The sequence below is a fragment of the Numida meleagris genome, chromosome 1 (assembly GCF_002078875.1).
Source record: "Numida meleagris isolate 19003 breed g44 Domestic line chromosome 1, NumMel1.0, whole genome shotgun sequence".
NCBI lineage: Eukaryota > Metazoa > Chordata > Aves > Galliformes > Numididae > Numida > Numida meleagris.
The window spans coordinates 137,156,946-137,172,663 of record NC_034409.1 but is presented as its reverse complement, the minus strand read 5'-3'; the positions used below and the strand labels follow the sequence as shown (position 1 = coordinate 137,172,663).

The following is a 15,718-nucleotide window of genomic DNA, read 5'->3' as shown; positions in this document are numbered from 1 at the left end:
AAAAAAACTCAGCTACTTCAGTTTCTCTTTGTATGTTTGACGGATGTCTGATCTGAAGTACCAAATTTCAAACAAATCCTCTTTTTCCCATTCTGGGGGAAAAACGCTTTTGAACATGATAGTGTCTTGTTTGCAAAATAAAAACCTTTCCTATCCCAATCAAACTTATTTCCTTACCAAGTCATCATCTAGCATGAGAAAACTGAATATCACGTTTTGCTCAAGAAATCTCATTATCTTCCCTATAACCATTCATTACAAGTATCACACACATATCAGCTAGCATGCTGTGCTAGCACTACTGTAAATGAGCATGTATTCCATTCCAGAGAAGGGAGTCAGTACAGAGTGCTCCAAGAACACAAGCAGTCTTACAGAAATAGGAGATAGCATAGGGAACGTGCCTACAGAGCACAGGGAAAGGAAGAGCTTAGCAGAGAACTCTTCTCTTGGTGAGAAGTGAAAGTTTAAAAGCAATTCATCGTGGCCCCAGGAATCAGGTATCAGGAAGGGCCGCAAGAACTGGCAAGAATTGTACTTGGTACTAACCTCAGCCTCATAGCTTTCCGGCTTTCCTGCTTAGAAAAGTCACTTTACCCATGCAAAGTATTCTTTAAAGACTACACCAACCTTCTTTTCTGTTGCTCGCAGCTTTTGGTTCTCACATACTCACTGCTAAAAGCTATTTCAACTCCAGAGCCTTCTTGCTGACCCAGGTTCCAGCCTCCTGAGTCAGATAACATCAGAACTGATGCGATTCAGACAAGACCTATGCAGCAATATTTTACGTCACTAACAATGGGACAAAATATTCACCATGGCTGAAAGACTGCCACAACACTACAGACAAGGAAAAATATGCTTTGGGAATTGTTTTTTTCAGTCCATGTCCCATCTGAGAGACCTCTTTAGGAAAGCTAAGTCTTTACATCCTGAGCACACCTAGGAGAATCTAGTTGAAAATAAAAACAGATGCAGATATTTAAGACTCCAACATTCTGCAAACAGGGGCTGCAGGAGGAAAAAAAAAAAGTAAGATGGTACAACCAGAAAAGGAAGAACCAGAAGAGGTAGCAACTAAGCACCTGTCTAGCTGCCTAAATGGAAGTCACCCCAATGCTTTAGCATGGCCAGAAATATTTCTTTTGGTTAGAGCTATAACAAGGTTACAGTGGCAAAGCTACAGAGCTTCACTGGGTAGAGCAAAAGGTTTGTTCCCAGTCAACAAAAGTAGAGACAGGGAAGAGGCAAAAAGTAGACCATGCCACCCACATCAATGTCCAGGTAGGTTAAAAAGAAGTTAGTTCTGATATTTAGTCATTAAGATGACATTTACCAAAGGCACCTTCACCACATGATTTTCAGCATTTAAGTTTAGTGTAAGAGCAAGGCTTGCACAAAGAAAAGAGGAAGACGTGGGAACAATGAAGTTAAAAGAATATCACAAATACACTGCCTAGAAAAAAAACTGTCTCTATAGATTTTGGTAGAACTAGGGATTTTTCCTCCACAAATGACATGCTTTTGTTTGCTTCATGCCTAGATTTTTTTTTTTTTTTGAGATTTGTAGGAAATCCCTTACTATTTAAACCCAAAGCATCAATTCAAAGCATATCAACATGAGAGCCAAAGTCTACCATTCTAGAAAGTCAAAGCAACTCAACTGCAAAAGAGAGACAGACAGACAAACAAATGTGGAAATTTTCTGTGTGCTTACTGTTAACTTAAACTCCAAGAGTGCTCTACATAGCAAACTGGGCAAGGAGTATGAGTTCCTAAGCACTGATGAGTTCTATGAATGAATTTCAGTAAATACAGTTAAGCTGAAGCTTAGAACAGTACAGCTTTTAATCAGTTATCCACCTCCGCCCAAAATAAAGAGTCATATAAATACAATCTACTTTAAAACTCACCATTTGATTTTATTTCTCGTACGTAGTTACTTGGAAACCACCCTGTTTTGCCATTTAGAGTTCCTTCCCACCAGCCTCCTTCTTCCACTCTTGTTACATGAATAATATCTCCTTTTGAAAAAGAAAGTTCGTCTTCATTTGTCTGTTGAAAATTAAATTTTGCTCTCACCACCAACTGATGGTTGCTGTTATCTGTCATGTCCTAGTAGGAATACAAAAGGATAACTTTAGATATTTAAACGATTATTTCATTAACAGAAGCATCCATCAAATACAAACAGTTCCTGTACTCCCTCCACTCACCCCCCCCACACATATAGACCTCCTGCACATTTTTATTCTAAGGATTTGCAAGGGATTTCTCACCATTTCTGTTTTCTCATTTATATTTCTTGACCTCACCAAGACCCAAGGGTATATCACCTTATTACAGCCTCTTCAAATCAGAAAAGGTAAGTAAACCGAACTAAAAATGAGACTAATTCCTACTAAAACAACAAAACACAACTCCTTTCTCTACATAACGTAAACTGAAATTGCCTTTTGCAGCTACAAAGATGCAACGGTTTTACATCAGAGAGTTTTCTAACTCATTCCAGATCAGGAGTGGTGGTACTGAGATGGGTTTAACTTAGAACCTTTAGCGCTGGATAACAAATTGTTTATAGCTTAAAGCTTCCCTTCCCTGGAATGTGCAAGTCACCATGGCTTGCCCACTGAGGAAGATTGTGTTCAACCAGAATGTATAAGAATCAGTTATGCAATTGACTTTGAATAAGTACCCACAAAATCATTTGCTGCAAGGTTAGCATCGGTGCTAATGTGATGCACATTCAACTTGCAGCTGCCCATATACAAATATGCTTATTCCTCATAAAAATGAGGAGGTTTATTGTTCTGTAATAACTAAATGCTCACAGCTACTTTCAAATGAACAGTGTTCAAACTTGGCATTTTGTTCTTGGATTTCTGTAGCAATCTAGAATGAGGACAAACTACCATGCTTTTAAAAAGCTAAAAAAGCTAAATACTTGAACAGCTTTAAGTAACCCAAATACAAACCACAGCACTGTGACTGAGAGAACAAGATTACTAAACACACCTGTCTTTACCACAGTGATGCCCACTACCTGTATAACCAAAAAAGGTAACTGACGTGAGAAAACCACTGTGTAAGCAATCCTAATCTGCTCTTCAGGTAACAGAATATCAGTTTCATGTTTGCTGTGCAGTTGAGATTATAAAAATATCGTCCATGTAGATGGTTTTTTTGTTTGTTTTTGTCATTAGAATCACACAACACCTCAGCTTAATTTATATTTGTAGCAACTATGTTACTGTATGACATCTCACTTCAACAATCAGACTTAGTGGCTGAGAAATTGTAGGAAAATGAGGGACAACGCAACACAGAAAACATACAGAAAGCCTCAGGATATTCTAAGCTGCAAAACATCTGATGGTTATACTGCCACGGATTCAAGCAACTGTCTCTGCTCTAGCCCTCTGCTTGTAAGTTATGTGTTTTCACTTGTTAAAATCACTTAACAAGATTAGTAAACAGTAAAAAGCCACAAAATAAGCATCAACACTGCATAGTTACATCAACTACAGCAATTCACCTTATCAGAGTGGCTCTTGAACAGAATCAAATGAGTAACAAATTCGGTGACAACAGTTCCAAACTGATCATCTACAGTAGCAAAACCAAATGACATATGTTCCTCGTTTTGGTGACCAGCTCTCTTCTCATTCTTGTTCTTCTGGTCCCTTTGCAACTGTCTGCACAGCTGTTCAGATCTGATACAAATACTTAAAACTTGTTACTTCAGTTATCCAGCTAACTGCTAGTCCTACAAATGGTTTCATCAGCAAAACAGAGTGGGTGGTGAACAGCACAGCGGGAGCTGGAATTAGTGGCCTAGGGCGAGAACTCGCATGGTCTCTGCTAACAGAGAAAACACATTAAGCCACACCTAGCACTGTGTTAAAGTTCCACATCGCAATCATCACATAGCTCAAAATAGCCTCCTGTAAGCATGAAAAAAAGCAGTTTACAGATTGGAATCCTCCTTACAGAACTTTCAGTTGCTAAAAGTATCTTTCATCACAATTACTGTCAGTGTAGTACCCTACCATGATTTAGGCTGCAGTGCGAAGCAACTGCCCATGCCACTCCGTTACCTGAAGGCTACGTGAAGGATTCATCTTGAAACATAACAGCAAACAGGAATAACTACCAGTACTGCCAACACTAAAAATACCACCCTTTCTGAGTTCTGAATAGCTTTTGTTAATTCTCCCTAAAATCAGAGTGAGTACAGCCAATGACAAACATGGGATTTTGCCTTTTTTAAAGGCTTATACTTAGGAGTATGAAATAAACACTGCAAAACACTCTATGTGCAAACAACATGAAGTGGTAATCAAGAGAAGGAAAAAAAAACAAAGACAAAAAGCGACCAAGAAAAAAAGCACTGCCCTAGAAGATCACAGAAAGCTGCATGTATTTTGGAACATCATAAGAAAAGCTGCAAAAACCAAACTTCACAGGCTTGAAATACAGGGGTGAAAGAGGAAAAACAGTAATCAGTTGTTTGTCACACTATTGTAGATTTATAAATTAAGTAAAAAGGAAAAATAAATTAAAAAGCACACTTCAGCACATTTGAATTCCAGAACTTACCAAACTCCGATACTGTCCCTGAAAGAGCTTTGAAGTTCTACTGTGTAAAGACTGAGATCCCAGAGAATCAAAAGATTTTATCCGATGAGATGAGGGACGCGCACATACAGAGTCACTGCCCAGCCCTATGTCTGGAGAAGGAACAAAAAGCAACAATTAGAATTTGAGAAATCTGCATGTAACTTTCTGCCTTCTTCTGAAAAACTCACATGCTTAAAGCAGGCTCAAGGTATCTGTAGTTGCTCAGTAACTCAAGTTTTAAAAAGTTAAAGCAACAGTATGATCTGAAATCCAGACGCTGTCAGCTTCTTCCACATACAGACAGGAAAACGATTTGAGCTGCTTAGGAAGAGGAGGGTTAGGATTGCATTTCTCCATTCCTACCCACTACCAGTCTTTTTAAAGGTAATTAACCAACATCATTTTAGCTAGTGGCCAAGAAATTAAAATGCATAGAATCTGCTTGAAGTAAAGCCAGCCACATCTGTTTCTTAATTCTTCTCCACCACCACCATCTCCTTCTCAATTAAAGCATTCTTTCCACTGTCTGCCTACGTTCCTCTCCCATCCTTTTTGCCAGATCAGCTATTTCTTCTTCTTTGAGGGCAGGGGGAAATAGAGGAAGAAAGGAAGAAAGCTGCTTGCTTAAAGGAAAGAACACCAGCATCCCCCCACCCCCTCCAAAAAAAAAAAAAAAACCACCCTCAACTTTTCCACTCTTTCACTAGTCTCTCTCTCTCAAAAAAAAAAACAAACCCACATCATTTGATATGTATCCCCCAAAGGGCTGACAGTGAAGGGCAGCAGGGCTGGGCCCATTCCACCACTCTAGTGGGCAGCAGGGCAGTGGGGGGGGGTGGTCAGTTGGGTCCTCCCACCATCAGCCCACCCACAGTGGGGGTAGAGCAGCATATTAACAGGGCAGGGGCTCAGCTCAGGCAGGGCCCTAGCTGTGCAGAAAGCATCTTCTCCATGCCAAGGTCCCACCACAGAGATCCACATGGAGCTCCACCCAGCATTACAGGTAGATGGGGCTGCACTGGGTCACACTAGCTCTCAGCCAGCCCCCAGCCTCCCAGCCAGGCCTTGAGGATGGGGAATGCTCCCACAGCCCTTACACACAGAGGATGTTAAAGTGGGCAAACATTGCCCCTCTGCCTGTATGCCACAACTCATTCTTTTTCCTCATTGTTTTTCATATATAAGGAAACCGAGTGAGCACCTGAGCTTCAAGGAAGCCCTGTAAGCTATGTATCCCAGCCTCAGACATCACTAGGCTGCACGTGTATCCCACCCTACCTGTTCTCCTCATTTTTATGCCTTCTGACCTCTCCTAGCAGTTTGCTGTGCCTCCAACATTTGACCTACATTAGAGGTACACAGACAACCACGTTCTCCTATTTGGTTGCTTTCAGACTAGAGCAAACCATGATTACACAATCCTAGTTATTTTCGGAATAGAAAACTGACACAAGCAGGTTCCGTTCCACATAGAGATACGTGAACAATGTACATCTGCTGTTTCACATCAAATCCAAAGGGACAACTCTATTAATCTCAAAGAGAAAGCCTTTCAACTTCAGCACAGCATCTAACAGCAGCTGAAATGCAGGAGAAGAGGACAAGGGTGAGATGGGCAATGAGGACAGGAGAAAAATGCTGGCAGAGGATGCTCTATGCCGACAATTATTGGAGAAACACCTTCTTTAGGTATATCTTTTTAATTAGTCATTATCTTTAAATGTATAAAAATATAAACTTACTAGTCAAATAGTGCAACACTAGAACTATTCATTTTAACTTGTGTATTTTGTATGGATAGTAACATTACACAGTGAAGTCATAAAAACTTCCCTCTTTGAAGCTGCTTTCTTAAAAGCATTTGAAGGCCACTGTATTAATACAAACAGTGGTGATTATAGTCCATTACAGAAAGATACTCATCTTTGTTTTCATAAACTGCTTGGAGATGAATGGGACAAGATCATGGACTTCATTTCAAAGTCATAACTTTATTGTTAATTCCATGCTTCCAAAAGGATTATCATCCAGGAAAGTGAAAAAAAATGAAAATCAACTCTGCTGCTAAAAATTCAAGAATCTTGTCTGGCAACAGAGTCTGAATGTTAGATAAATATTTAATCCGTTAGTTTTCACAGAATCTTCACACTTCCATCTATTCAAAGATTTCCAGGGTTTGTAACACTTCTTCACAGTTACCTCAACTTCCCTGTACCAGTTCCTCTCCCTTCATCCATCTACAGAATCTAACGGGTTCCTTGAACCTATCCCTCCTGAAGTTCAAGAACCCAACTGAGTGCACGTACTTAGCCTTTCATCAGTTAAGCTTCAGGCTCTCTTCTCACACTCCTGTTCTGGAAAGATCCACCTCAAGATTGTGTATATATCTGAAATTTATGCAGACCCAGATCTGAAAGCCATCTTGCAATACTAGACTAGGGATATTTAGAGTCCAGAAGGCCTTCCACAATTACCAAGAAAATTGTTAGGAGGAATAGTTGGTCAAGAAGATGCATGCAGTTCTGTTTGCTTCTATGAATGAGGCAACAACCAACACAGTTTGCACATGATTCTGATTTCTGGTTTCCATATCAACACTACTACTTCCCCCCTCCCATGCAATGAATCAGTCAGGGTCCCTTCTAAGGCTAGCTGCAATAGTGAGTTTTTGATGTGGATATTACTCTATCAGTGTTTGGACAAGTCACACTTTCCACTCTCCCCTGAAGATTGCTATGGTCAGTGTGCAGCAGCAGCTTTCAAGATGTACTGAAAGCAATTAACGCTTCCACTCAAAGTTAAGATGAGAAGCAGTGGTGTAAGCAGCTCCAAAAGAAGTGAATGATATTACTCCATGCCCATTCACTAGCCCTAATAATTTGTCTGCAGAAGTCACACGTAAAGGGGTGCTTGCTGACGTTAAAAACAAAAAATATCTTTTCTGTAATGGACTAGAGAAGTACTATAAAAGAGACAAGATACTCAACACTATCAAACAAAGGTCCTTGATTTCTAAGAACTATTGCTAGCTAAAAGGCTCAGTCTTAGATTCACTGCAAAACTTGCCGCTGTAGAAGAGACTACAGAACCCACAGAGCCACAGGTAAAGCTTCAACAACAAGATGCAACAATTCTAAAAGGCTGCAGATGCTTATTTTATCCTAAGTATAGCAACAGGCATAAATATACATCGATGCAAGTTGAACACAAGGTAAGAGAGCACCAAAAGAGTAAGCTGCACTTACCTGCAGTCACCTTATTTAAAGCAACCAGAGAGCTGAGAACTTTGCTGAAGTTCTGACCCTGATACAGATCATTTGCATCGAAAGTCTAAAAACAAAAGAACATGCATTAAGTCATGGAAACCAGTCTTTAAACGAAGCATTTCTTTCTTCACGCAAAGCATAACTGGAGGAGCTATTTCCTGTTCAAGGTGATCAGTCTTCAGGTGGCTGTCATGGATCTGCCAAACTGTGCAGTTCTCTTCCCCATTTTTTTTTTTAAAGCTTTGTTTTAAATGGAAATAAAATATAGGAACAGAAGAATTTGAGTCAAAAGAAAGGAAGAAAACATAAGCTAAAGATATCAAGTGTCATTCTGGCCGAAGAAGTTCGGAGTGCTGCATTACCCTCTCAGCATACTCTTCTTTTTCTGTAGTAGCTCACAGGCACTGTACTCAATTGTTCATAAAATACTTTTAAAATATTACAGCAGCATACACACTCCTTTATTCTACAAGACACAGATGAAAACTGCGTTCCTTAAAGTCAATGGATTTTACGTTGCTGGATAGGTTATATAACTAGAACGAGTTTTGGGAAGGAGAGGCCTGAAAGCTGAGGATTATTTTATTTTTTTTAACTGTGGGAAGTAGATTCAAACCTCAAACTATCTTGCAGAAAACACGCTAGTAGTAGCTTTCAAGCACTCAGTGATGACATTAAACATCTGGATTTTCAGGGGGAGAAAAAGAAAAGATTCATAATATTTGCCTGAGGTAATGGAAACACTCATCCAAAATCTCACAAAAACAGCTCTCGCAATTGATTCTGTGTAGATTCAAAGGAGTAACAGTATTCCCTTGTGTAAGATTAGAAAGAGGACAGCAAAAGGCAGCTATTACTGTTGTCCCAACTAATTTAAGAAACAAAAAGATTCAGTTTCCTGCAGTGTCCCAACCGTTATCTCAAAAAGTCAGCAAGAACTTGGCTGTTTTCCTGATAACAGCCACGTCCCACCGGCAGATCTGCAGGTCCACACCCACCCTCCGGCAGCCTGGCCCGCAGGGCTGGAGAGGGGCCCCAGGAGACAGAATGGGGCACAGGGAGGCAGGCTGAAATGGAGCGGTGAAAGTTTTTGTGGAAGCTTTTAAAAGTAGCCACATCAGAGACTGACAAACCGGAGGATCATCTGCTGCCAGCATCTCCTGATCAGGGGACAGCCTGAGGATCCCACAGTCAGAGGCAGAGCTGACAGGCACCAAGCAGTTCCCACTCAAGTTAACTAAGTCAAGTTCCTTCCAAGTCACAACAAGTCACTTCCATCAAGTTCCACTGGGCTACACATAGTTTAAAAGAGTATTCGTATTTATTAGCAGCTCTAAGGAGTAGAGGAACCAGTGAATTGCCTAGAAACCGATTCTGTAGGGTTTTTCCAGAAATACGAAGTGTCTAAAAATCTGTGTGCAAACAAGGTAAGTAATATAAAGCTATCTGATTTTACGCAAGTAGCGAAGATGTGTAAAAGTTCAATTAATAGCATAGTTTATAGTAAGTAGAGATGAGAAAATACAGCAGTAAAGTGACAGCGGGATCAATAAGCCTGACTTAAAAGGAAAAAACAGAATGGAGATCAGCTTCACTGCTCCAAGTGGGGAAAAAAGCTCTTGTGAAACATGAGAGAAAACAGGAGCTTAACATGTTCCTTATTAGCCATATGCTTGCTGGGGCAGGTGTTAAACTAGCAACCTCAAAGTACCAGCAGAATCATGAAACTGTGGCCCTGAGTCTAAAAAAAGGGTAATAGAGAGACACAGGCATCTGTGCAGACATCAGACCAGAAAAGTACTGAAGGGGGGGGGGGGGGGAAGAGAATTATTAGAAAAGCCCATTTAAGAAAACCATTAAGCACTATAGCTTAAACATACAGAAACCTAAGTAATAATAATCACAACTACATTTTTGGCTCACCTTCATTCTGAACTTGGTTTCAGCCAGGGCTCTGCCAGGCCAGCTTACCAGAGCACAGCAGGATGCAAGCGTGCCCTGCTTCCTGTTGTGCTGGGACTATGAGGGATCCAGGAGGAGCTGATTGGGCCTTCCAAAGCGTTCAGGGCCATAAAAAAATGCCTGTATCCAGGGTGTGCATCCAATCTGCCTCACAGGAAGCAGCACAATGAGAGGATAAGAGAAACATTTGCTTCCTTGCCGTTTTATATAGAACCATTCCAACAGGAAGCCTCAGCGCTGTCACAGCCAGTAGGTCTGTTCTTTTTTTAATGAGAGGGCCACAACACCCTCATGCTGTGTTTCATACTGACATAACAAATGTTTAAGAATAAACTCATCTAGACAGATAAAGAGGGATTAAAAAAAGTGCAAGTGCTCTAGTATTGCAAAACTACCTTATTATTGGCACATCAAAACTGAATTCAACTAATTGATCATAAGCATCTTGGCTCCCAAAAGCATAAAATGAAAAAAAAAAAAACCATCCCCCCTTCTATTTTGGTGGAGGTTTGCTGACAGTATACCCAACAAGCCATTCCAACTGAGCAAAATCATCCCAAGATGTTTCATGAGAAGCTTCGTGGAATTTCTCGAGAAAAGGGTTAATTGCAGGTTTTCACCGTAAGTTGGTTGTGCAACAGACTGCCATCTCCATCCTGCTAAGACCCTTTGAAACATCCCATCTGAATTTGAGAGTCCCTCAGCAGCTTCTCCCTTCAGCACAACCAGATGACAGAAGCACATCCACGCAGCACTTCAGTAACTGGCAGAACCAAGGCTGAATTTTGAGATGCAAGTAACGAGCTCAGTTATTTTCACATTGCACACCATTATTAAAACGAAGCCTGCACATTAAATTATTTCCCATGACACCAGTATAACCCACTTTTCAAACTGCAGAAGCACAGCATGAATTCAGACTTGCACATCCTTGCCATAGCTCTTAATACTTAAATATGCAAACAAAATATATTAGCTTGAAAATACTGCCACTGTCTTTTAAACACGATGTGACAGGCATATATAGACACTAAGTAATTCCGTATGGAAAAATACTTCCAGTGCATCCTTCCTTGCTGTACAGGCAAACAACCTTAAACTCTGCAGAAATGCCACCTGCAAGGAAGTTTTATCCTCCCATTCATCCCATTTCTACATTCCCCCATGCCACTTTGGGAATACATTAGTCAGGATGTGACTGTACAACTGCGTAAGTCACATTGCACGAGGACACAGATAAGCCAAATCCTTTCAACAAATGATTTAAATAAAATATCAGCCCTTTGTTTTCACATTCCAAACAATCGACCACACGCAGATAGGCCTTTTAAGTACTAAACATAAAGCATAGCTATTCAATAAAGGTAGAGCAGGACTATACCATGAAACTCTTTACAGTTTATAAATAGTTAGCTGGGAATCAATGAACTTCAGAAGGCGAGCAGACTGATTCCCCTTACGCCTCTTGTTCAGGAACAGGAAGACAGGCCAATAACATCATTCTCATGTTTTTCTCTCCTCTCCTGTGTTTCAGCATCTCACCTATCAATCTCTTGGACACATGCTATATTCTAAAGCTGACCAAACTGCCTTGCATGATCCACAGCACTACGTACATCCCCAGGAGCACAGCGGCCCTTTTGGTCACAGACAGAAGATTTCCAGCTACTAAAATTTCAATGGGAGGCAAACTTTACTGGCAATAATATTAGGGTCTCTCCTGAGTGATTAACAAAACATTAAACAACATGAGCAGGTATCAATAGAGCAAATACCCTATAGAAAGATGTACCTTAGATGGCAATTCTTCGTTTATAATTGTATTACAGGCTATTAATTAGACAGTTCTTAAACTCATTTCATAGGAGCTATATTGATTTTCCCATTAGTGATGTTTCCTAAACATCAAGCTAAATGCCTCGGAGATCCATTTCATCCGTGTAATGGTTTTCAGCTACCAAATCCATACTCTCATTTCACAGCACAACTGATGTCTGTACCCATCCGCTTAAACTCCAACACATAAAAAATGGCCACAGTAATGCACGCAGGTCATTCCAAGCCAGTTGAGCTGTCACCCCCTGTGGGTGGAGATCTCTGCTTAAAAGGAGTTTACGATCTAGTATTAATGAAATGAAACCAACACAGCAGTACTCATCCCTCATATCCCTGAGGAGCAGTACCCACTGAAGTCACAAACACACTGACAGAGGAATAAGCAAAAGAAAAAGAAGAAAATAAGGTCAGGACTATATCTGGTGAGAGCAAACTAAGCATTACCAAAAACATGCAGCAATGACTTGTCTTCAGATTAGCCACTTCCAAGGCCTGCTGATGATACAAAGCTGGGAGGATTGGCTAACACACCTGAAGGCTGTACTACATTCAACAAGATCTGGACAGACTGGGGAGTTGGGCAGGGAGGAACCTGATGAGGTTTAACAAAAGCAAGTGTACAGTCTTGCACCTGGGGAGGAATAACCGCATGCATCAGTACAGGCTAGGGGATGTTCTACCGGAGAAAAGCTCTGCAGAGAAGGACCTGGGAGTCCCGGTGGACAACAGGTTGGCCATGAGCCAGCAGTGTGCCCTTGTGGCCAACAAGGCCAATGGGATCCTGGGATGCATTAGAAAGAGTGTGGCCAGCAGGTTGAGGGAGGCAATCCTCCCCCTCTACTCTGCCCTGGTGAGGCCACATCTGGAGCACTATGTTCTGCTTTGAGCTCCCCAGTTCAAAAAATACAAGGATCTCCTAGAAGGAGTCCTGCAGAGGGCCACAAAGATGATTAAGGACCTGGAGCATCTCCCATACGAGGAAAGGCTGAGTAACCTGGGTCTGTTCAGCCTGGGGAGAAGACTGAGAGGCCATCTGATAAACATTTAGATATTTATAAAGGGAGGCAGGAGGCAAATGGATGAGGCCAGGCTCTTCTCACTGGTGTGTAGTGATAGGACAAAGAGCAATGATCTAAAACTCGAACATAAGAAATTCCATACAAACATGTGGAAGATCTTCTTTACAGTAAGGGTGGTGGAGCACTGGAACACGTTGTCCAGAGAGGTTGTGGAGTCTCCTTCTACGGAGATATTCAAGACCCATCTGGACGTCTACCTGTGCAACCTATTACAGGGTACCTGCTTTAGCAGGGAGGTTGGACTCAATGATCTCCTGAGGTCCCTACCAACCCCCGTGATTCTGTGAGACAGGAAAAACTGGGGGTGGTTGAACAAGCTTCCAGGCTTCTTCAAGTAAGTTTCTATCAATCTTTACTTGTTTAAATTATCGTGGCATCAGTAAAGCCATATCTCACAGTGAAATAAGCTCATGTACTGGTTAAGACAAAAAGGCTTTTTTTTAAAATATATATTTCCTTGATAGACTAGTGCTTCAAACTTACATGTATAGTGTTCTCAGCAGATATTAACATTTCAAGCATCTGACAAAGATAGATGACAGCTTTCTTTAAAGCCCAGCACTGTGAGCAACAGCAGCTAACTTAGGGACAGCTCTGCTATCTGTGAATCACAGACAAGGCTGCTGCTGCCCCACAACAAGCTGTGACCCCCCAGGCTGTGTGTTCCAAACCAGCAGGACACTTCCTAGCTCAGCTCGGTGGCCTAGGGCCCCCTATGTAAAAGATTAAAAGAACATTGGCTTGCTCCCCCGGAGGAAATGGAAGGAAATGAGCAGGGTCTCTGCATCACCTGCAGGGTTTGGCAGCAAGCAGCATGACCACATGCAATGCGTCATCCCACCTGCTCCTGGCAGACAGACCGCAGTGCTTTTGGCCATGGGAGCATGGAGAAATGAACAGCGGGGAAAAAGAAAAAAAAAAAAAACAACCTTTCCATGAGGAAAAAATGACCTTCACAATCACAAAGAACCTCCAACAACTCCTTTTAGTTCCATCACTACCCCAGTGTGTTCCTGCCCACAGCAGCTGGCAAGGGGCTGGCTAAAGCCACCACTGTGTTCCACCTCCCCGTGATTAACACTCACACACCCAAAGCACATAGGTAAGCCTGCAGGCAAAGCACCCAGTCTCAGCCTCACTCAGCTGTTATGCAGCAGCTGGTTGGGAGCAGGGAATTATCATCTGAAAGCTGCGGCAGTAGAAGGGGAGATAAGGAAAGCAGGGAGCTATGACAACAGAGAGGAAGAGAAGGGGAGGGGGAGAAGGGAAGAAGATTACAGCATTCTGGAAATTTGTATGAAGCATACAGTTGCCCAAACTGTAATGCACAGCACAGGGGAAAGCTAAGTAAATCAAATTGTTTGACAAATTAAGAGCAAGACAAATAACTGGGAGAACAGATCCACAGTGTGGAGTTTCTGGGCTATTTGTAACAGTTCACGGGGGAAATTAAAACTCAGTGGTAAAGAACATAAAGATTCAGATCTGAAATAAAATGTATTCCTCATATAGATGTATTCCTCAAAACCAAAAGAGCTTAACTGTACTAAGAACACTACATCGCCTAAATAGCTTTAACCTCTATAATGAGTAATACTTTTAAAACCTTACATATTATCTACGAAAGCAGACACAATCAGTAAAAGCATATAGAAGTTTGTAGTATGCACACCTGTGTGTACAGATGTGTGCATGCATCTGAATACACAAATCTGAAAAGGATAAAGGTTAAAGAAATCTTGTTTAGAGTTCCTGAAGATGTACTAAAGCTTTCCATCTCCATCACTGTTTTGTCCCAAAGCCAGCTGCAAAGCACTAATGATTCTGCAGAGCATTCACTTCAAACACCATACAACATTCCATCTAAGCCATTGCTTCAAAGGCAGCATCTAAACATTACCAGAACTAAGCATATTTTTAAAGAAACCCAGAAAAAACTACATGGCAAAAAATCTATACGGAAATACTACATTCCTTTCTGGAGATGGGATATACAATTCCTGAGATTATCTGAATTTTGTATGGTTTTAACACATGACACAGCAATTTAGCATCTTCAAACGACCTCCAGAAGGAATTTTCAGTAAGAAAGTTACAGAACCTTGTACTTTAAAGTATAGGCTTTTAGTAGTAGCCAGAAATATGTAATTTAAAAATAAATACAGAAGGGTTAGCAACACCTGCATTACTTTTTTTTTCCCCATTTACAAGAAGAGCTTGTTCCAAATTTCTACCTGCACAGCAAAACGAGAACTACAGCTACCATAACCCATCCTAACTCACTTTCAAATCACAGAATGTCAGGGATTGGAAGGGATCTCGAAAGATCACCTAGTCCAGTCCCCCTGCCAGAGCAGGAACACCAAAATGATTCTGTACATTTTGAATCTTAAAAAATACTAGACATTGATAAACTCTGTTGTCACCGGGGGACAGAGGACGAAAGGAGGGACATCTAGTGACATGTAATACTAGAAAATGATTGAGTCATGGGGACTTGAAGTTTCCACTCTTGGAACCACAGGTTAAAGTTGTTGGAATGAAACTACTGAACAAAATTTGATCATGACACCAAAGCTGAGATTTCTTGGTGATTGCCAACACAACACATTAGAAGGTGCTTATGCAACTGTTCTGTTTCAGCTAAACAAGATACAGTGCCCACGAAGAGAGGTATCTTAACAGGGAAGGAAACTCAGACAGAAGCATTCCTTAAGAAAGACCCAGCCTGGTAAAGCTCACTTTTATTTCTCATATATAGAGACAAGAACTATGTAAACCTCTTTCCTAAATCAGGAAACACAGCTGTGGACATCCAGGTCAAAATGCATGAGGAATACTATCTAAACAACCTAAGAAAAAAGAACCCTACAAATTACACACTTGGAAATACAGACAGCACTGCTATGAAGTTTCACCATTGCTTTCACATGAGGAAGAGTGATTAACTTTCAA

The 15,718-nt window shown here is 41.1% G+C and overlaps 1 protein-coding gene across 5 annotated transcripts in view; it reads right to left on the bottom strand.

The window, feature by feature from the left end:
- ARHGEF7 (Rho guanine nucleotide exchange factor 7) overlaps positions 1-15,718 on the bottom strand; it is a 112,302-nt gene that overhangs the window by 60,446 nt on the left and 36,138 nt on the right. For 4 of the 5 annotated variants that reach the window (XM_021415447.1, XM_021415416.1, XM_021415432.1 and 1 more), the window contains exons 3-5: positions 7,866-7,950; positions 4,600-4,730; positions 1,914-2,115 (exon numbers count right to left, since the gene is read on the bottom strand). In XM_021415447.1, coding sequence (XP_021271122.1) covers positions 1,914-2,115; positions 4,600-4,730; positions 7,866-7,950 — 418 coding nt within the window. Of the gene's footprint in view, positions 1-1,913; positions 2,116-4,599; positions 4,731-7,865; positions 7,951-9,809; positions 9,902-15,718 lie in introns of those variants that run through there. The other variant, XM_021415425.1, reaches the window with a different exon arrangement.